The sequence below is a fragment of the Rhinolophus ferrumequinum genome, chromosome 4 (assembly GCF_004115265.2).
Source record: "Rhinolophus ferrumequinum isolate MPI-CBG mRhiFer1 chromosome 4, mRhiFer1_v1.p, whole genome shotgun sequence".
Classification (NCBI taxonomy): Eukaryota; Metazoa; Chordata; class Mammalia; order Chiroptera; family Rhinolophidae; genus Rhinolophus; species Rhinolophus ferrumequinum.
In genome coordinates, this window is record NC_046287.1 from 8,812,518 (window position 1) to 8,831,952 (window position 19,435).

Here is a 19,435-nt window from a genome sequence, read left to right on the forward strand (position 1 = left end):
TATCAAGATTATAAATATTGCATTTGTCTGATTTTGTTTAGACTCCTTCCTTCCCCCAAGAGTATGTTTTGGAGCTCCAATGTGGTTGGATTTTTAGAACTGGGATATGTGAAAAATAGTTTTCACAATCTGTTAACAATTTGGAGACTTCATGAAATATTAAGGACCCTTATACTAAAATTCACATGAAGGCTATTACATATTTTTTTTAAAAGGAGTTCTATATTTATGCCTAATGGTAGAGAATGACAGGCTGTAGTATAAAAAAATTTTTCCACTACCCCAGATATAACATCTTATAAATGTAGTTAAATTATGACAAAACCAAACCATTTCAATGCCTTATTTCAAGTCACAAGTTGGAGCTCCAGAACTTACCATGGGGGAGAAAAGGTCCTAAGGAACCTAAAAAGATAAAGTAATAATTAGTTTTGTAACCAATACATTTTATATTAAGCATGGATCCTGACATACGGAGTATATTACATTCATTTTATTAAAATATGTAAACATCTGTATTATTAACTATATGTCACTGATAGTTTAAAGAGAAATCAGTTATTTCACATTTCCAACTTTCAGACATATGACTTCTGTCCTTTTTAAGATATATATATATATACACACACACACATATATATATATTGACCTAATCGATGTTTAAATTTTCATTGTTTTCTTAAAGACATTAAGGAAATAAAAACTTTAATAATGTGACATTAAATTTTTGATACAAACGGAAAACCTGGATTAATTTTTAACAGTGATTAGGATAAACAGATTTTTTTCATAGCTCATACTACTATAAATATGGGTAGCTACCTATTTACTGTACTTACTAAATTCTAAAATCCTGCTATTTCAACCCCGCTGAGCCATAGTTTCATAATTATTTCAGGTATATATTTATCCATAAGTAACTACGATTTTAGGGATATTAACTGCTGCTAACATTTAATTATGAAAATATTAGGGAAAATTTGGAATACTTTTCTAGATTTATGAAAAGGGTCAAGCTTATCTAATTTCAAAGGCTGTATAACAATTTGTTCTACACAAATTAACCTAGTTTGAAATTAAGAGAACCGTTTTTATGCCAATGCTACATACTATATACCCTCGGCAAAATTTCTTTGGCCCAATTCTTATGTTTAGAGGTTGAGGACAACAGACCTCTAATTCTTTAAAAATATTAAATAATTATGATATCATTATCCCAGAAAGGGCACGCTCATTTTCTACATTAACATGGGGACATCTTCTAGTTAGTCTATACTGGTAATATTTTAATGGGTGAAGGAACTTAAAATCATCTGTAAGCATTTCTCACTTAAATATAAATATTTTAATTCATTTTCACTCCCACGTTTAATCTATAATATTCTAAACGGAAAATTCTAACGCTAAAAATATTGGTCCTAAAATATCATTACAACTTTACATTTTATTATACTTCAAACACTAGTTAAAAGAAGTAGAGGAAAAAATCATTACATACTAAGTTGTAGAGCTTTTTCCAAGCCTTCATAATAATACCAATTTTCTGCATTCCGATCAATCAAGTTTTTGAATACTTCACTGGCTTCTTTTAATCTTCCCAATTTCAACAGCATTTCCCCTAAAATAAATTTAAAGTCACATTCGGTTTACTTAAACATTAAAAATCTTTCTGATCCCTGAGATTTCACTCAGCATTATTAGTATCATAGATGTCTATGTAAGACAGAGCTGTATGTGCCTCCCTTGGGGCATGCTGCAGATTATATAACTGAACAGAGATTAACAGCTTGCCTTCAGAAATGGACCTTCATTTACACATTCTACTGTACTAATAATCCTTTTTGGCTCCCTCCAACATCCCAAATATTCATATAGGATATTAATTTGTTAGTACAAATCTTTGCATTATGCATATTTTTATATACCCTTTAAGATAAGTAAAGACTCCCTACACACACTGGCAAATAATTCTAATGAAATATCCCTACCATCCCACTGCAAGATTTGAATGTACTTTTCCTGATAAACTCATACATCAAACAATTCTTCATTCAATTCTTTTAGTTTCCTTCCTAGGTCACTAAAATTGGAGTTAATTCAGTAAAACAGTAACACTAAACACCACTTGACAGCAAGAAACCACACAAAACATGTTCACATGTGAGTCACCTCCAGGGTTCAGTTTTTCGGTGGCTTTTACTAAGCCACAGAAACTGAAAGTGAGTATGGGAAACGAGGATCTAAACTTCTCAAGTATAATGGAAAGTACACCTAATCTAAGATAAAAGGGAGATTCTGAAAAAAGAATATATCTCAACTTCCTATCCCTACGAGTTCCCACTTCCCCAAAGAATCTGTTTCAAACAAATAATCCTCTGAAATGTCTTCAGTCATACTATTTCAGCCTTCTTCACCTTGGAGGAGACAATATATTATAGGGTTATTATGCAGTATTATTTTACTGTTTACATATATTATGTATTACTCAAGCTCTTGAGTAGAACTAACTAGGTGTAACTACTAGTTTCACCACTTTCTAGCTTCATGACCTTGAACACGTTACAAACTTCCAATGTCCATTTTCTTACCTCCATATCAACTACTTCAGTCTGCCTTTGTGATAATCAAATGAAATAATTTACTTAAAGTGGTTAGCACAGTCCTTGGTACAAAGTGAATACACATAAACATTTGCTACTTAGAAGTATAAACATGCCCCATTCCTCCAGAATTAACTTCTGGTCAATCCAATTTTTACCCTGCTTACACTAGATATAAGAGACAACAGCATATTCTTCAATTCCAAAAACTTTATCTTCTACCACCACTAGGCAAAGGTTATTATTAGAGGACTATACAGGACAAATATGTACATTTGCATATTTATAAAGTAAGTAAAAATCTCTAACTTTATTTAAAATGTTTTTTAAAGTATCTTAATACGTTACTGGCTACAAGACATAAATGTGTAAACAGCAAAGGTCTCTGGGCCTTCAAAGTTCACTGAAAAAAATAAATATACCTTTCTCTATAAACAATACAGAGTACTGGCTTTCTATTCAAATTGAAGGCCCCCAAGTTATCCTACTAAGCAATACATGCTGCAACTTGCACAATTTTTAAACCAGAATTGACCTTACTGTATCATATCTACTTTTTAATCACTGCATTCCCTATTGATGCTATAGGACAAAGACAGAGAAAAAGCAACCTGAGAGTTAAGATTTAATCAGGAAATAGCAAAAGTACATCAGAACATAAAAATAATTGCCTAAAGTTTGCTCCCATCAATTACAATAGAACAAATCAGATTATTTATCGATCGACATTTTACCAACAGTTTGAAAAACAGTATTGTATCAATATTTAAATTAGTATTACTCACAACCAAAATTAAGTCAATCAGTTACTACACATTAAAAAAAAGTAGAGTATAGCAGTTAAAAAAAGTAAGGACTCATGAAGACATAAAGGAACCTTAAATGCATATTACTAAGTGAAAGAAGCCAATCCGAAAAGACTACATACTGCCTAATTTCAAGTATGTGGCATTCTGGAAAAGGCACAACCATGGACACAACAGAAGGATCAGTTGTTGCCAGGGTTGGGGGCAGGGAGAAACAAATAGGCAGAGCACAGAGGATTTTTGGGGCAGTGCAACTCTTCTGTATGATACTGTAATAGTGGACGTGTGTCGTTCAACATTTGTCAAAACCGAAAGGGTATACAACACCCAGAGCTAACAAGGATGGAAACTATAGGCCCCGGACGGTCATGATATGCTAATGTAGATTCACTGATTGTGATACATGTCCCATCTGGTGCAGGATGCTGATAAGGGGGAGGCAAGAGTAGGACATAGGGTCTATGGAAAACCTCTGCATCTTCCACTCAACTTTGCTGTGAACCTAAAACTGCTCCCAAAATTAGTCTATTTTTTAAAACTTTGTTTTTTTAAAGTAAGAGCTCCAAAGTCAGAAAGATATGTTTAGAAATTAACTCTACCACTTGAAAGGTGGGGTGACTTTGAGCAAGTCTTTAATATCTCTAAGCCTTAGTTTCCTCAACTATAAAATGGGGATAAGTAATACCCATGTTAGAAGTGCTAAAATTTAAATGAAATAAAGTAGTTTAAGCAATTACCATACTCTGAAACACAGGAAAAATAAATATTAGCTATTATTTTTATTAAGCTTTAGAAGTCCTGCAACTACATGAAACTGGTTTCAAACTAATTATTTTAGTTGGACTTTGTATTTTAAACAGTATTGTTCATGGAATGGGTAATTGATGAGCAAAGTTGTGTTAAGAAAAAATGTGCACAACCCTTTGTTGAACATTTTTGACAAACTGTATTCATCAGGAACCTGCCTTCATAATTAGCCCATAATGAAAACAAATGCATCTTGTTTTCATGATGATCCCAGTGTCATCATTTACTATTCTTATTGTATTTTACTATACATGGAGATACATACAGAGGGTGCCAAAAAAACATATACACATTTTTAACAAAGGAAAACTGTATTAAAATTGTAATACTCAATATATACCGGTAACAAAAGATGAATATAAGTCACACTTGACTTCTGCAATTACAAGAGGTGCTCAAAGTGGTTACCATCAGCATCCAGACACTTCTGATTATGGCAAACTACTGCTTGAGCAACGGTGACCAAAGTGTCCATTTGTATATATTTCTGTGGCACCTCTGTGTGTGTGTGTGTGTGTGTGTGTGTGTGTGTGTAAATGTACATGTATGTATATATGTATGGGGGTGGACTATAAAGGCAGTATAACACACTGCTTAATGGAATCTGGAATCAAAATCCCTGGACTCAAATCCAGTACCACCCTGGTTACTTAGCTGTGCGACTTTGGGAAAGTCACTTATCCTGTGTTCCTTAGTCCCTCAAGTCTAAAATGAATATAACAACTACATTATAGGGTTGTTATGAGGATTCGATTAATTAATAATGGCTTAATAAGAAGTGTCTAGAACTTTGCCTGATACATAGCAAGTCTTGTTTAAGTGTTAGGACAGAATAAAATGTATGTATTTTTTTCTTCTTTAACTGAGGCCATTAAAAAAGATAAAGCAGGTCAACTTACCTTTAATTTCTTCCACCAAAAGTTTATCACATATTTGTTTCTCATATGTTTCTATATGTTCCAAAGATTCTTGAAATTGGTCTGCTTCTCTCATCACTTGATTCTGGTATAGTATCAGTTCGCTATACTCATAGTCTATTTTGTTGGGAGGAACCTGAAAAAACAAAAAGACCAAATTATCTTATTTATATAATTATATAAAGCAGTTACAATCATTGCTTTCTGAGGAAATTCACACAGACTTAAAAAAGCAACCCACAAACAATTACAAATAGAAGAGTGATTAACAGAAAGACTAATACTTTCTTTAAAATAAATAAAGGGGTAGGACTTCAGCATATGGCAAAGTGAACAGGTCAGCAAATCCTATACCCCCAAAAAAAGCAGAAAAATGGTTAAAATCCTAAAGAATCTACAATAAAAAACCTACCAGAACTAATAAAGGAGTTAGACAAGATGACAGAACATGAAATCCATTATATTTGTTTATACTAGCAACAAACAAACCTGAAAATGAAATTAAAATAATTTCATTCACAACATCAAAAAGAACAAAATATTTAGGGATAAATTTAAGAAACAAGATCTACATCCTGAAGACTACAAAATACGCTGAGAGAAATTCCAGACCTAAATAAATGGTGAGATAGTCTATTCCACATTCATGGATTAGAATACTCAACGATGGTTTGGTAGCAATTCTCCCCAAATTGATTTATAAATTCAATGCAATGCTTATCAAACTCTCAGCAAGACTTTTTGCAAATTTACAAGCTAATCCTAAATTTCAAATGGAAATAAAAGGAACCCTACGTGCCCAAAAGAATTTGAAAAAGAAGAACAAGTAGGAGGATATATATTTCAAATTTCAAGGTTACTAAAAGCTACAGTAATCAATACAGTGTGACACTGGCATAAGGACAGACATATAGATCAACGGACCAGAATACAAGGTCCAGAAATAAGCCTTTATATTCTGCTCAACTGATTTTCTTCAAAGGTGCCAAGGCAATTCAGTGGGGAAAGGGTAGCCTCTTCAGCCAATGATGACGGCACAATGAAACATCCACATGCTAAAAATGACACATAATGCATACTATATACAAAAATAACTCAAAATGGATCACGGACCTAAATATGAGCACTACGACTATAAAAGAAATCTTAGAAAAGGAGGGAAAATCTTAGTGACCCTATGCATAAAAGAAAAATTGGTAAATTGGACTTCATCAAAATTGTGAACTTTTCTTCTTCAAAAGAGACAGTAACATGAAAATACAAGTTACAGACTGGGAGAAAAGATTTGCAAATAATATATCTGATAAGGAACTTGTATTAAGAATATATAAGGAACTCTTACAACTAAGTGGTAAGACAAATAACCCAATTAAAAAATGGGCACAAGATCTAAATAGACATTTCATCCAAGAAGAAATATAAATAGAAAGCATTTATGTTTCTCTCCATAAAGGCAATGAAGAAACTGGCAAAAACTCTCAATCACCTTTTACAGAACTCTGGAAATTAACCAAAAGCTTGCACAGCAACTTGGGAAGCAGTTATTGAAGAAAAATGGCTGGATCTTGGTAAGACTAGTGAGCTCTGTGGTGTTTAACTTGCCCTGGTCCTATCCCATGCACTCCAGCTGCACAGTAGCCTAGAAAAGTAATCTTGAATTCCCAGATCAGCCTGACAGCCATTAGAGAGAAGAGAGTAAAGCTGGAGCTCTTTCAAGGCCTGGTTCTCAAGGAACTGTAATTAACTGACCTATCTGGTGCATCCCTGGCAAGACCCCACGTACGAGGCAAACTCAGAACTTGCCCAGAGCAAAAAGCCTTAGAGTGAGGGAGAGGGCCAATGGTGTTTGTCAAAGACAAAAAAAGCCAATGTTTTACTTTTACAGTGCCTGAAGAGATGAGTAATAGTCAGGAAAACAACAGACTAACCAAAAAAATCTTTAAAACAAAAAAGCTGGGAAATGTGACGTCCACAGGGGCTCTTAAAAACACCACACACCCACAGAGATATACACATACTCAGGAAAGACCTGAGAAAGACACCGCACAAACAAGAAGCAAAATGTAAAGCAGAGTTGTAAACTGCCTGGCTGAGTGCCAAAGGCATACCCCAACACACAGAGAAAATTAACAAAACTACACACTGGTTCTCTGAAAAGACTAACAAAATTGACAAACTGTCAGCTAGAATAACCAAGGAAAAAAGCGTAGACTACGAAAATCAGGACTAAAAGGAATACATTACCAAAGATCCTACAGAAATAAAAAGGATTAGAAAGGACTATTATGAAAAGTTATATGGCAAGTTAGGTAACTTAGATGAAATGGCCTAATCCCTAGAAAAACACAAGTTACTGAAACTGATTCTAAAAGAAATAGAAAATCTAGAGAATAAATTAGTAACCAATGAACTTCTAATAAAGTAAAGCCCAGGACAAGAAGCCATCACAAGGGTGGCTGGTTAGCTCAGCTGGTTAGAACGTGTGCTCTTAACAAGGTTGCCGGTTGGATTCCCACATGGGCCAGTGAGCTGCGCCCTCCACAACTAGATTTAAGGACAATGACTTGACTTGGAGCTGATGGGTCCTGGAAAAAACACACTGTTACACAATAAAATTAAAAAAAAAAAAAAAAAGCCGTAACAGATAAATGCTACCAAATGTTTATAGAAAAACTGACACCATCCTTCACAAACTCTTCCAAAAAACAGAAGAGAATACTTTATAACTCATTCCATGAGGCCAGCCAGACACAGATATCTAACAAAAAGAAAACCACAGATAATCTCTCTTATCCCAAAATCTCTTAACCTAGCTAATAATCAAGGGAACACAAAAGAAAAATGAGACAAACTTCTCCACATCTAGAAAATTGAAAAAAATAATAAAAGCTGACAAGTGTCAGCAAGGATGTTGGAGAAACAATAATTGTAAAACCTTACTAGTGGGCATATAAATTAGCTACTTCAGAGAGTGATGATGATAATACTTAGTAAAGCTGAAAAACAAACACAGCTACAACTCTGCAATTCCCATTTACATTGGAGAGAGTATACATTGAAGAGAAACTCACAAATGTGGCTAATGAAACAGCAGACAAGAATATTCATTATAGCACTGTTTCTTAATAGAGACAAAGTAGAATGGATCAACTATGGTTTATATAATGAAATACCAAATAGCACTTAAAAATGGATAAACTAGCCCTGCATGCACCAACAGAGATATATTTCAAGAAATGTTGAATGATAAAAATTGCGTATCATTCATGTAGATTTTTAAGTAATAGTAACTTAAAAGTAATAGTAACTTTTATGAGCTAATAGTATAGCTAAAAGTAATAGTAACTTAAAAGTAATAGTAACTTTTATGAGCTAATAGTATAGCTAAAAGTAATAGTAACTTAAAAGTAATAGTAACTTTTATGAGCTTATACATGTTAACATACTAGGAATGATCTGTATCAATTTCAAAATAGCTACCTCTAGGAAGGCACATGGGAGGACATTAAGCTATTTCTGTAACATTTTATTTCTTTAAAAAATAATAAAATCTGGAGCGATTATGGCAAAATGTTAACATCTATTTCATTTCTAATGTATTTTTCTATTTTACATATATATTAAAACGTATTCATTAACACGTTTACATCAAATATAAAGCAACATATATTAGAGAAACAATTCCCAGTCACAAACCTGGTTTCATTTTTATGCAGTTTCTTTATTCATTTGAATATTGTTGAAATTTTAGTGTATCAGAATTTTTATATTTTGTATTAAGCAAGCATTCTATGTTCTAGCTTTTTCCAATTATTTCAAAATTTTTTTCAAGTTTTTATTAGGTCTCAAAAACTGATTCAGGGGCGGACGGTTAGCTCAGTGCTCTTAACACCAACATCACCGGTTCGATTCCCACATGGGCCAGTGAGCTGCACCCTCTACAATTAGATTGAAAAGGACAACTTGACTTGGAGCTGACAGGCCCTGGAAAAACACTGTTCCCCAATATTCCCCAGTTAAAAAAAAAAAAAGCTAATTCATATTTGGGGTTGGGAGCTGTACAGAGAAGTCAACTATTTGAGCTTGTGAAGGTAGGAAAAAAATGTTAAAATAAACTTCTTACTTGCTGAGTTTGTCTAAATTCTTCCAACAATTTTAGTGCCATGTCGTAATCTTTCAACAAATGGTATGCAATAGCATACCCAATCCAGGAAGCACGCTGTGTTGGACGTAACTGAAGAAGCTGATACCTTGTCTCCTTTAAAAAAAAAAAAAAAAAAAAAATTGTCTTTTAGAATTGTTTTTACTTTAATTTTCTCTAAAATATTTATATTTTACCAGTTTTAAAAAAACAATGAAATACCTTTAATGTCTTTCTAATTCAATTAACAAACATCAGTCCCCAAAATAAAACAGAAATATTTTTATGTTCCTTATCTAAATTACTTAAATCTAAAATACCCCATAACGCTCATTGTTCAGGCTGTCACTGACAAACTGTCCTTGGGGCCAATGCTTTTGGGCTGACTTAATAAAATTACCTATACAACTTCTTTTGGTAACTGAACATCTTAGAAGAGAGAGTAAGACAGTTTTTTATTAAACTAAATTTAGCTGTTTATAATATTATTACATGAAATTACAATGTATTTACAGTTGTAACAGGCCCTAGAGACATGATGGACACAGCTGGGAAAATTCTCAAACCTCTGACTGGGCTTTCCTAGCAGAAACACCACTGCTGCCACTATAAGACAGCTCAGTATCTACGGCATTAGGGAGAAAACCCCAGAAATTCCACCACGGCTGCCCCAGAAGAGTCGAGATATCTTCACTAGCAGAAAAATCCACCCTCCCCACACAACCCTCCTTTCTTCATAGCTCCTCTCTGCCTCCAAGTTTCAGGCAAGTGCAACTGCTTGGAGGAACAGGGTCTCAAGGATACCAGCTGCAATGGCATTTTGAAAATGCAGTTTAGCTTCTGTGACTCTCCGTTGCTGGAAGAGGCGCCATCCGCCCCACATGCCACAAGGACTAAGATGACCAGCTCTTCCTTAAGAAGAGACATCTCTGACAAAACAACTTAGGCAGTATCACTCCTCTGCCTTCACGTGGAAGTGTCCCATTCCTTTTCGGCACATTAGATTAAGCGATATCACTCTCATCCTTTACTGTCACTGTTGCTTCTGTCACTCCCCTCCCTCATTAAAGTCTGGTCCAGTTTTCTTCTCTCTGCCAAATCCTGCCATTATCCTGGGCACAGGCAACACTGCGGATCACCCATCCAACAACCTACCTTTCTAGACTGAAGATTTCCTCATCTTTATTGATCTCTTCCACCTCTCTTCAGGGACCCACTCCACAGCCACACCCGAGACCTTACTGCCACCCAGAAATCATCAATGCAAACATCTCATGTTCTGGCCACAGATCCTATGCTGCCAACGCTCTCACCTGGGGACATTGCTATCCTTGTTTGTGGACACCACCAGTGCCTTTAGTTCCTTGGGTCATTCACTTCCAACCACCCGCTCTTTTATCCTCATTTATTTCACATCCCTCTCAGGAACCACTTATTGGCAATATTCCTAATTTCCATGCCTCATTCCTAAAAATAACTGATTTTTAACTGTCACCACAGCCAAGCTGCTAAGTACTGGTGAAGAAAAAAACGCATAACCTTAAAGAATGGTTATTGTTATAAGCTCAGCAGAACCCTTAAAACTCCTACAAAAATCTAGGCATAGGGTATAAGAACTTCTATGGCAGTAGAAGGGCAAAAGTAAAAAGGAAATGGAAGATTTCTTTCAAAACAACTGTTAAGCGGTGGTGGCCTCCTTCACATAAGACAGTGAGAGAATTCCATTTTGGACATGCTAAATTTAGGATACCAAGTGGAATGAGCCCATGGAAATACCCAGCAGACCTAAAGATGCCAGCCTGAGAGGTCTGGACTACATACAGAAAGACTGATGTATGGTGAGCCTTCTCACGTTGCTTTATATTTACTAACCCATGATAAAGAAAGCTAATTAATCTCTACATTTAGATTTCAATTATAAAAGCTCTGCTTACCAAATTTGTAAATATCAAACCCACAAAGAATATTTTGCAGACAGCATATGCACCCAGGAGATAAGTCTAGTTTTTTAAAAAGCATTAAATGAATAAACAAATATCCTTTTTTGATGCTCAAATATGCAGTCCCACAATTATTATTGGGGAAAGGTCCCAAGTGACTCTCTCGTTCTACCACAGACTATAATGAAGAATCAAATCAATGGGATCTTGTCTTATGCTCACTTCATTCTGAATTCACATGCCTTTAAATTGTATCTATTATAAAAACATGCACACTTAAGACCAAAGTACTTACTCGGTAACCTTCAAGGTCTCTCATTTGGATCTGCAACAGAGAGAGATCCCTCAAAATTTGCAGATTATCTTTATCTAATTTGAGGGCATTTCGGTAACATTTAATAGCTTCATCATATTTCTTGTCAGAACGCTGCAAGAGTCCATATACATGCCAACCTATTAAGTTAAGGAAATACAGACATACACAGGTACTAGAATATGCTATGCTATATACCTAATATAAAGCTTACTTTGACAAAATGGTTATTTTGTCTGAGATTTATTTCAGAATGATCTGGGGTCAGAGAGGGGGGATAGTGAGCAAGTGATAAAAGAGAAAATGTGTTCAGCCTTGACTGACAACTGTTAAATTATTGAAACTGGGTGATGGGCACATGGGGGTTCATTATTCTATTTGTGTACACGTTCGAATTTTCCATGATGCTTTTTAAAGTAACCTTAGAAAATTCTTGGTAAAATTCGTCATGTTCACTCCTTACCTCCTCTACCCTCACTCTACTACCCTAATACCTCAATGTTCACTTATTCTTCATCACTATGTATTAAAACAGAATATATACAAAAATTGCAATTATCTTTTAAAACAAGTTTATATTCAATCAATTCTAAAACAACACGTAACCATCAGTTAATTCACCCCGGTATTAAAAACCATAAAAATTAAGTTTTTCTTTATTGTAAATTAAAGTCTTAGCATATTTCAGCGCCAAAAAACTATCATACTTACATGCCCTCTCTCTTCACTCAGGAGTAAGCACTGGGATAAAGAAATAAGTATTTAGTATTTTGAGAGAACCCTGAGCTAAGTATGTGAAAACACTACTAAAACTACTGATGTTCAACTGGCCAATAGCTAGATTAATTAAATATTAAAAATTAAGAAACAGGCAATATGTGAAAAGGTTGTGAACAAACACACAGATAAGCAAAAGAGAAATGAAAATCAATTTCAATGATCCAGCCTTAAAACGTATTTTTGCTTTTTTTACAAACTGGGATACTAAGCAGAGTAAAATACAATTGTAAGGTATCCAGTGAAGTCACAGCTACGTCCCTGTGCAACTGAAACAAGCTGAAGAACCAATATTACTAAACAAAATGTTTCAAAACAAGTTTCTTCTGAATTTTTCTTCCAAAATTTCTAAAAGAAATTTTACTATACAGGTTAAGTACTATACAGGTAAGTCGTTATCTAGAATTATCGGAAAGTACCATTCACTTTATGCGTGTGTAGGAAAAAAACATGGGTTTTAAGTCACATAATTATCAAAGCTATTTTTCTCTTACACTAAGTACAACTGAAGTTAAATACACACTGAATAGGGATTCTCTTTAAAATACTACAATATATAAAAGCAAGGCATAGGGGACAGATGAAAATACTACAAGATGTTGATAATTACTGAAGCTGAGTAATATGTACATAGAGTTCATTAAATTCTCCTCTATATAGGTTTGAATGTTTTCATAGTAAAGTTTTTTTAATTTGAATTAAAAAACTAGCAAATGAAAAATAGATATACAAAATTAAACTTCAATCACTGCAAAAGGATACAGACATGACTCTTGACATCATTACGAAGTCCTTTACGAACAAATTCATACGCTTCTTCTTTTTTTCCTAAACAGTTCAATGTTAAGCCTTTCATAGCCAAAGTCTCTGAAAAAGATTTTAATCTCTATTTATACACGAAAGATTCAAATTATTTTATTAGCTCTATTTTAATATAAGATCTGTTATGCTTGTATTACTCATTTTTTAAATACCAGCTAGAAGAAGAATTCTTCAAATACAAAAGTGAAACTATTATATATTCTAAGTAGTCGCTTAAAGTTTAGCCCAAGTCCTTTTCTGAAATTCCTCAGGCCAGGGCTGAGTTGCTAAAATGCTAGCTGCCCTTTAGAAGACACAGCAAAGGGGGCTGAGAAAAGGTACTACAGCAGGCACCTGCGTCCTGTTGAGTTAAGCCTAAGGCAGCCGTTCAGACCTTTCACGAGATCAATTCTAATCAAGAATCAAACCATCTGATGTACACCCCACAAAACCCTCAATCTACCTTGACAAAGAGGTGTATACAATTTAAAAGTCACCTGCCTCAATAGTGGAACAGGCTACATTTTTGGCAGCAAGTTTATTCCAACTAATCCTACTTAGGCTAATTAATATCAGTGCATTTCAAGAGTATAACACTGGACTATGGGAGTGACCACCCAAAAATATGTTTGAGGTAGTTAATGTAAGATGGTTCAGAATGAACTAACTCTAAAAAATCCACAAAAAGGGAATTAGACAAGAACAATGGTTTTCAAATTGATTTCTGTGGACTCTGGTTTTTCAGAACATGCTGATCCAGCAGTCCGGACCCCTATAACCAAACACCCTATCTGTTTATATGTAATGAACTTCCCCCACAAGCTTCCATTTAGATAATGGTTCCACTGCTAAAAAGCTTGAAAACAAGCTGTAAATTTCTAAAATTCTATGAAATGACTTCTTTCCATTTCATTCAAAGAATGTTTTAAAGTTATTAGAAAGCTGAGCTTGGTCATCCTATTTTCCCAATAAGATGGTCTCAAGAATGACCCAAGTCTAACATTCAGAGACCCCAGTTAACTTTGTTCTGCCATGGGACCATAATTTGCATACGTAACCTGATCTATGCTTTTAACAAACACTGATCACCCGTGGAAAAGGATGAGAAAGCAAATATGGACTTATTAATACCAGTGCTAGAAAAACAACTCAATATAAACAATGTAATGATAAAGCAGTAGCGTCACACACATATATACATGTATATATATATGTATGTATGTATGTACGTATGTTATGTATGTATGTATATATGTAAAGGTCAGCAGATGTATAAAAGACATCCACCAAAAAATAAAATGTATTTGACTGGTTCTTCATACTACTTCTATATTGCAAATATTGTCCTAATTTTATATATAGGAATTCAAAGAATAAACTTAAGCTCATTCAAAGTAATAGATAAAACCAGGTCTATAAAAATACTTGGTATATATTCCAATTGTTCCCCAGTCAATGAACCAACCACTTCTCACCTAAAAGTAAAGACTGGTACCTAAATATAATAGAAAGAAAGTAACCTAGAATAAGACTGATATGAAGCACAACTAAAAATATTAAATATTTATACACTCTAATAAAGAGCTACAAGGCCATGGAATCTGGGGAGTAGTCTTCTTTCACAGTTAGTAACCCTATCTGTCTGATTTTGGAATTAGATTTCCCCAAAGCAATCTCTCACAGATAAGAAAATACCTCCATGTTCAGCAAATTTTGGATTCGAAAGAATCATCTTGCAAAACTTGAGACCATTTTTGTACTGCTTCTGTTCATAACATTTCTGTAAAGAAATATAAAGAAAATTATTTTATAAAATGACTATACATGAGGCAACTTTTCATTGCATTATATAAATTCTAAATTCAAGATCTAAAATGAGATCTAAAACGTGTATGACAGAAAGGTTTTATACCAATTTCTATCACTTACAACATGAAGTATACGTCTGTTCCCTACTTCTTGCCAAATTGCTCTAATAATGTCAGGAGATAAAGGAAAAAAACACTTAATAAACAGGGAACTTAACTGTCAACCAACCCTGCTACAGTTTTTTTAAATTCAAAATCCAAAAGCAAAAACATATGTGGTAACAACTAGTAACTGTATTAAAAGCCTCTGCTACTTCAAGAATGGAACCAAGGCATGCTCACACAAAAAAATACTATTTATTAAGCAACTATCATGTGTCTGTACAAAACTTGTTATAACTCATATTAAATCCCTAAGGTAGGTGTCATTACCTCCACCTTATAGATGTGAAAAATTAAACTTAAGAGTTCATAAAATTTGTTTATAAGTGGCTGAATTTAGCTGCAAATTCTGGTGTGACTCCAAAGATTATGGTCTTTCGATAACTAACCTAATACAAGGGTAAGCAACCCCTTTATTCCTAAATGCCACCAGCCAGGCCAAGTAATCAGTGACTGTCCTCCATGCCACTGATCATGAGAACATCTCATCTCCTGTCACTCACCTTCTCACTTTTGCTGTTACGGGTTTTTCTTAGTACTTAACATGCCAAGCTTATCCCCAGGTCAGGGCTTCTGCACTGGTGATCCTTCGACCTGCAATGTTCTCTCCCCATCTTCCCATGGCTGATTCCTTGTCATCAGAACGACACACACCTACCTGACCACACTAATACTGCCGGCCTCCTAACCCCAACACAAACATATTCTCTATTATGTTACTCTGTTTTCTACACAGTGCTATCATTTCCTGAAATCTCTATTTATGTGATCACCTATTTAATGTCTACCTTCCCCACCATACTGTGAACTCCACGAGGACAGGTATCTTGCCTGTTTGAAACACTGATGCATCCTCAGGTCCTAGACAAATAAGCACTACTCAATAAATACAGCGATCTAAGTTCAAAGCAAAACAGTACCAGCAAAGGAGGGGGAAGTGATCAATCCTTGCAGCAGGAGTGGGATGTGGAGGGTGAAATAGAAAAGTGTTCATAGAAAAAAAATATTTAAATTGAGCCTTCTTGATTGGCTCTGAGGAAGGGAACGAGACAAGGATTGGACAGAAACCTGAATTTTGAACCATGCGAATATATTACCTATTCCAAAATTATTTTAAAGTAAAAATAAAAACATACATAATCTGAGTTTGACTATAAGAGTTCACCTGACAAATGACAAGAAGAAACAAACAGAAGGAACTACTGGGGAAGAGGAAAAGAAAATTACGGTTCTTTCCTGACTTATCAAATGACCTCAAAAGTAATAATAATCATGCTACCGGTAACAGTAAAAATAGTTAACACGTATTGGAAGCATTTACTATGTATCAGACACCATTCTCATTTCATCCTTATTGAAATCCCAGGAAAGCTTATGAGATGCATGTTATCTCCATTTTAGATGGAGCAACTGAGGCACACAGTTACTGAGTTTTCACAGCTAGTAAGTGTCAGAGCCACAATTCAAACCCAGGTAGTCTGTCTCCAGTACCCACACACTCAAGTTAAAGAAAAGTGTTAAGTTCAGTAAGGAATGTATACTTAGTAGAAAAGATAGATTCTAGTTTCAACTTTGTTACTAACCAGAGAAACTTAGACACTTAGTCATTCAGCATTCCTGGGTTTGATTGTCTTATCTGTAAAAGAGGGCATGGAGTAGCTCCAAAATGCAACAAAATGTAAAACTAAGATCCAGTTTGAGAAATAAGCAAGCATAAGCCATGCAGAACATGTGACAAGCTAGCTGGTGAATTTGTATGGATGTGTTTATGTACACTAATTAAAATTTACTGTTGGTGACAAAACACTCTGGTCAATCAACCAACCTTTAAAAAACCATTATAGAAACTTGTTTGCCATTAAATTTATTGTAGCAAAATCTTACCCACATTTATTGCAATTGTGAAATGATGAAATCATATACTTTTGCAGCACCCTTATAAATTCATGTAACTTTATAATAAACATTACATACCCAGGTGAGAAAAGATTTAGCATTTCCCAATTTATTTGGGGATAAAGTTAACTCAGCAGTAGCTTTAAATTTTTTGTAAGTAGAGTATAATAAATCATGTAGTTTTTTGTTATTCTACTGATAACATGACTTGAACTACAAAATATCCACATACAAAGTGTTCTGTCATCTTTTAAGTATAACACCAATTGTCCTGAAATCTATTTATAGATTTTTCATTAACATATTTCAAATTCCCTAAGACCCCCCAAATAAAAAAATCCCGCCTGAAACCAGCAAAATAGTTCACTTCTCCAATTCCCCACTGTGAAAAATACAAAGGTATGAGAAAAACGAAAGTAAAATAAGAAAAATTATATACTAGAAAGCCGAGTGTAGCAATCTGCCACAATGCTTTAATTAGAATGTTTTGTTTTTACACTTGTCTCTCATTATTTGCTCAACACTAAGCACCATTTCAAATTAAGACTTAAAAATGTTTATCCCATCTACTATGTATCTTCTTTAACATTCTGACTAAGTATGAAGTTTCTATTGGCTTGACATAAAACTATTATGAATTTTTATCTGCCATTGATAAATACCTAGAACATTCTAAACTTAGTATTTTATTTATAGTAAAGGTAAGCAAAAGTCAATAGTCATGTAACTAACACAAGCTCTAAATAATAAATTCAAACTTAAAATCTAAACGCTTACGGCTCAGATGAAAAGACAAACTAGAAAAAAAAATAGCTAGCTATTCCCAGTATCAGTTTACATCTACGATCCCCAGCGTATATGGAAAAAAGCAAAGTAATGTTGCCTCTTCTGGGAAGGACAGAACCTGGAAAACCGTGACGGCACCAGGGACGCTGGCACACAACCTACAGAAAACACACTCCTCCGCCGGGCAGCGGTCATCACTGCGGGGACATTATTCAGGTTTCTGCTCGGAAACAAAGTAAATGCTCCCCTCGAGTACAAAACCAGGCAGTCCGCACGGCTTTCATCACTTACGGCAGGGCCTGTGCGAGTTCAAGCAATCCGAGTTGTGTTCGATTTCATAACTCAGAAATGCAGTTCGTGTCACGTATCACTTCCCAAAGAAGGTGAGCACATCAAAAACATGCGAAGTCTCCCCCACCACACGGTTCCCTGTCTAATTTTTCCCGTAACCAGCATAAATCCGAGCCCCACGCCACCCCAGGACCGCTCCTGCTTTCCTAGGTGTCGGGGCGTGCGGTGCCGTAGAGGGAACACAAAGCAGGCCATGAACACCCCGCCGAGGGCAGGCTGGCGAAAGAACCGAACTGGGCAGACCGGAGCGAGGAGTCGCGAGTCCCGCCGCAGGCTCCGCAGCGGGCACAGGGGCCACGACCTGGCCGGCGCGCCCCTGCCCGGGGACTGCCGAGGGCGACGTGAAGTTTCTGGAAGGAGCGCGGCGGGGCCCGGGCGAGCCGCTGCAGAGGCAGGAGGCGCGCGGAGAGGCCCGGGTGGCCCCGTCCGCCGGCCGGGGACGCAGGCGGCCCGGCGGGGCCCAGCCGAGGAGGCCAGTCGGGTCTTGCGGGCTCGGAGCTAAACAAAGAACCGTGCGGGAGCCGAGCCGGCCAGCGCAGGCGTCCCCGCCAGACCGCTCGCCGCGCCGGGCCCGGGGCTCCCGGGGAGCGGCAACGCGGCCTCCGGCCACTCACCAAGATGCGTTTGAAGAGGTTGCTCTCCTTGGGCGGCAGCTGCACGTTCGGCATCGCGGCCGGCGGGGAGGCTGGGTGGCCCGGCTCTCCGTTCGGCGGGAGTGGGCAACGAGACGAGACGCTGCTAAGAGTCGGGGGCGGGCGATGGGTCAGTTCATTGGCCTAGAGTTGGGGCTGGGCAGCCTGGGCAGGGCAGGCGGCGGAAAAGGAACGCGATCGAAGCCAGACACCCTGAGCTCCCGCCCTGCTCCGGGGCGAGCGGCGGCGGGCCCGCGCGCTGCAAGATGGCGGCCAGGGCCCGCCCCCTCGCGGGGGCGGTGTGCGCATGCGCGGGGCGCCCCGCGGCGAGGGGCTGCCGAGAGCTGGGGGGCTGCGGGAAGGCCGGGAAGGCCAATGTTGCTGGGGCCTGTGGCTTTTGTGGCCACAACTTCGGCGCCAGGTGGGGCTCATGCACCGTGGCCCCCTCATAAGTCGCTGGCTTGTGTCTGTGCTCTGCTTGTTAGGCACGTGGCCCACGGTAATGGTAGGTATATGAGAGTCAGACTTTTTGGCTTTCTGTCCACTCAGAAACTCACACAGTGCGGGACAAAGTAAATTCTTGAGATAAAAGGAACTTGTGCAGACCAACGATGTACTCACAACCTATGTGAGGTCATTGGGCAGGCCTTGAAATGGGCTAATCATGTGAAAGCATGTTTGACATGTCTCAGGGAAAA

At 36.8% G+C, this 19,435-nt stretch overlaps 1 protein-coding gene across 3 annotated transcripts in view; it reads right to left on the reverse strand.

Moving 5' to 3' along the window:
• Positions 1-19,011, reverse strand: part of NAA16 (N-alpha-acetyltransferase 16, NatA auxiliary subunit) — a 65,068-nt gene extending 46,057 nt beyond the window's left edge. The window contains exons 1-8 of one of the 3 annotated variants that reach the window (XM_033104775.1): positions 18,720-19,011; positions 14,798-14,882; positions 13,064-13,168; positions 11,507-11,664; positions 9,254-9,388; positions 5,113-5,266; positions 1,499-1,618; positions 379-405 (exon numbers count right to left, since the gene is read on the reverse strand). In XM_033104775.1, coding sequence (XP_032960666.1) covers positions 379-405; positions 1,499-1,618; positions 5,113-5,266; positions 9,254-9,388; positions 11,507-11,664; positions 13,064-13,168; positions 14,798-14,882; positions 18,720-18,773 — 838 coding nt within the window. In that variant the 5' untranslated portion in view covers positions 18,774-19,011. Of the gene's footprint in view, positions 1-378; positions 406-1,498; positions 1,619-5,112; positions 5,267-9,253; positions 9,389-11,506; positions 11,665-12,235; positions 12,356-13,063; positions 13,169-14,797; positions 14,883-18,719 lie in introns of those variants that run through there. The other 2 variants (XM_033104776.1, XM_033104777.1) reach the window with 2 other exon arrangements.
• Positions 19,012-19,435: the final 424 nt, after the last annotated feature.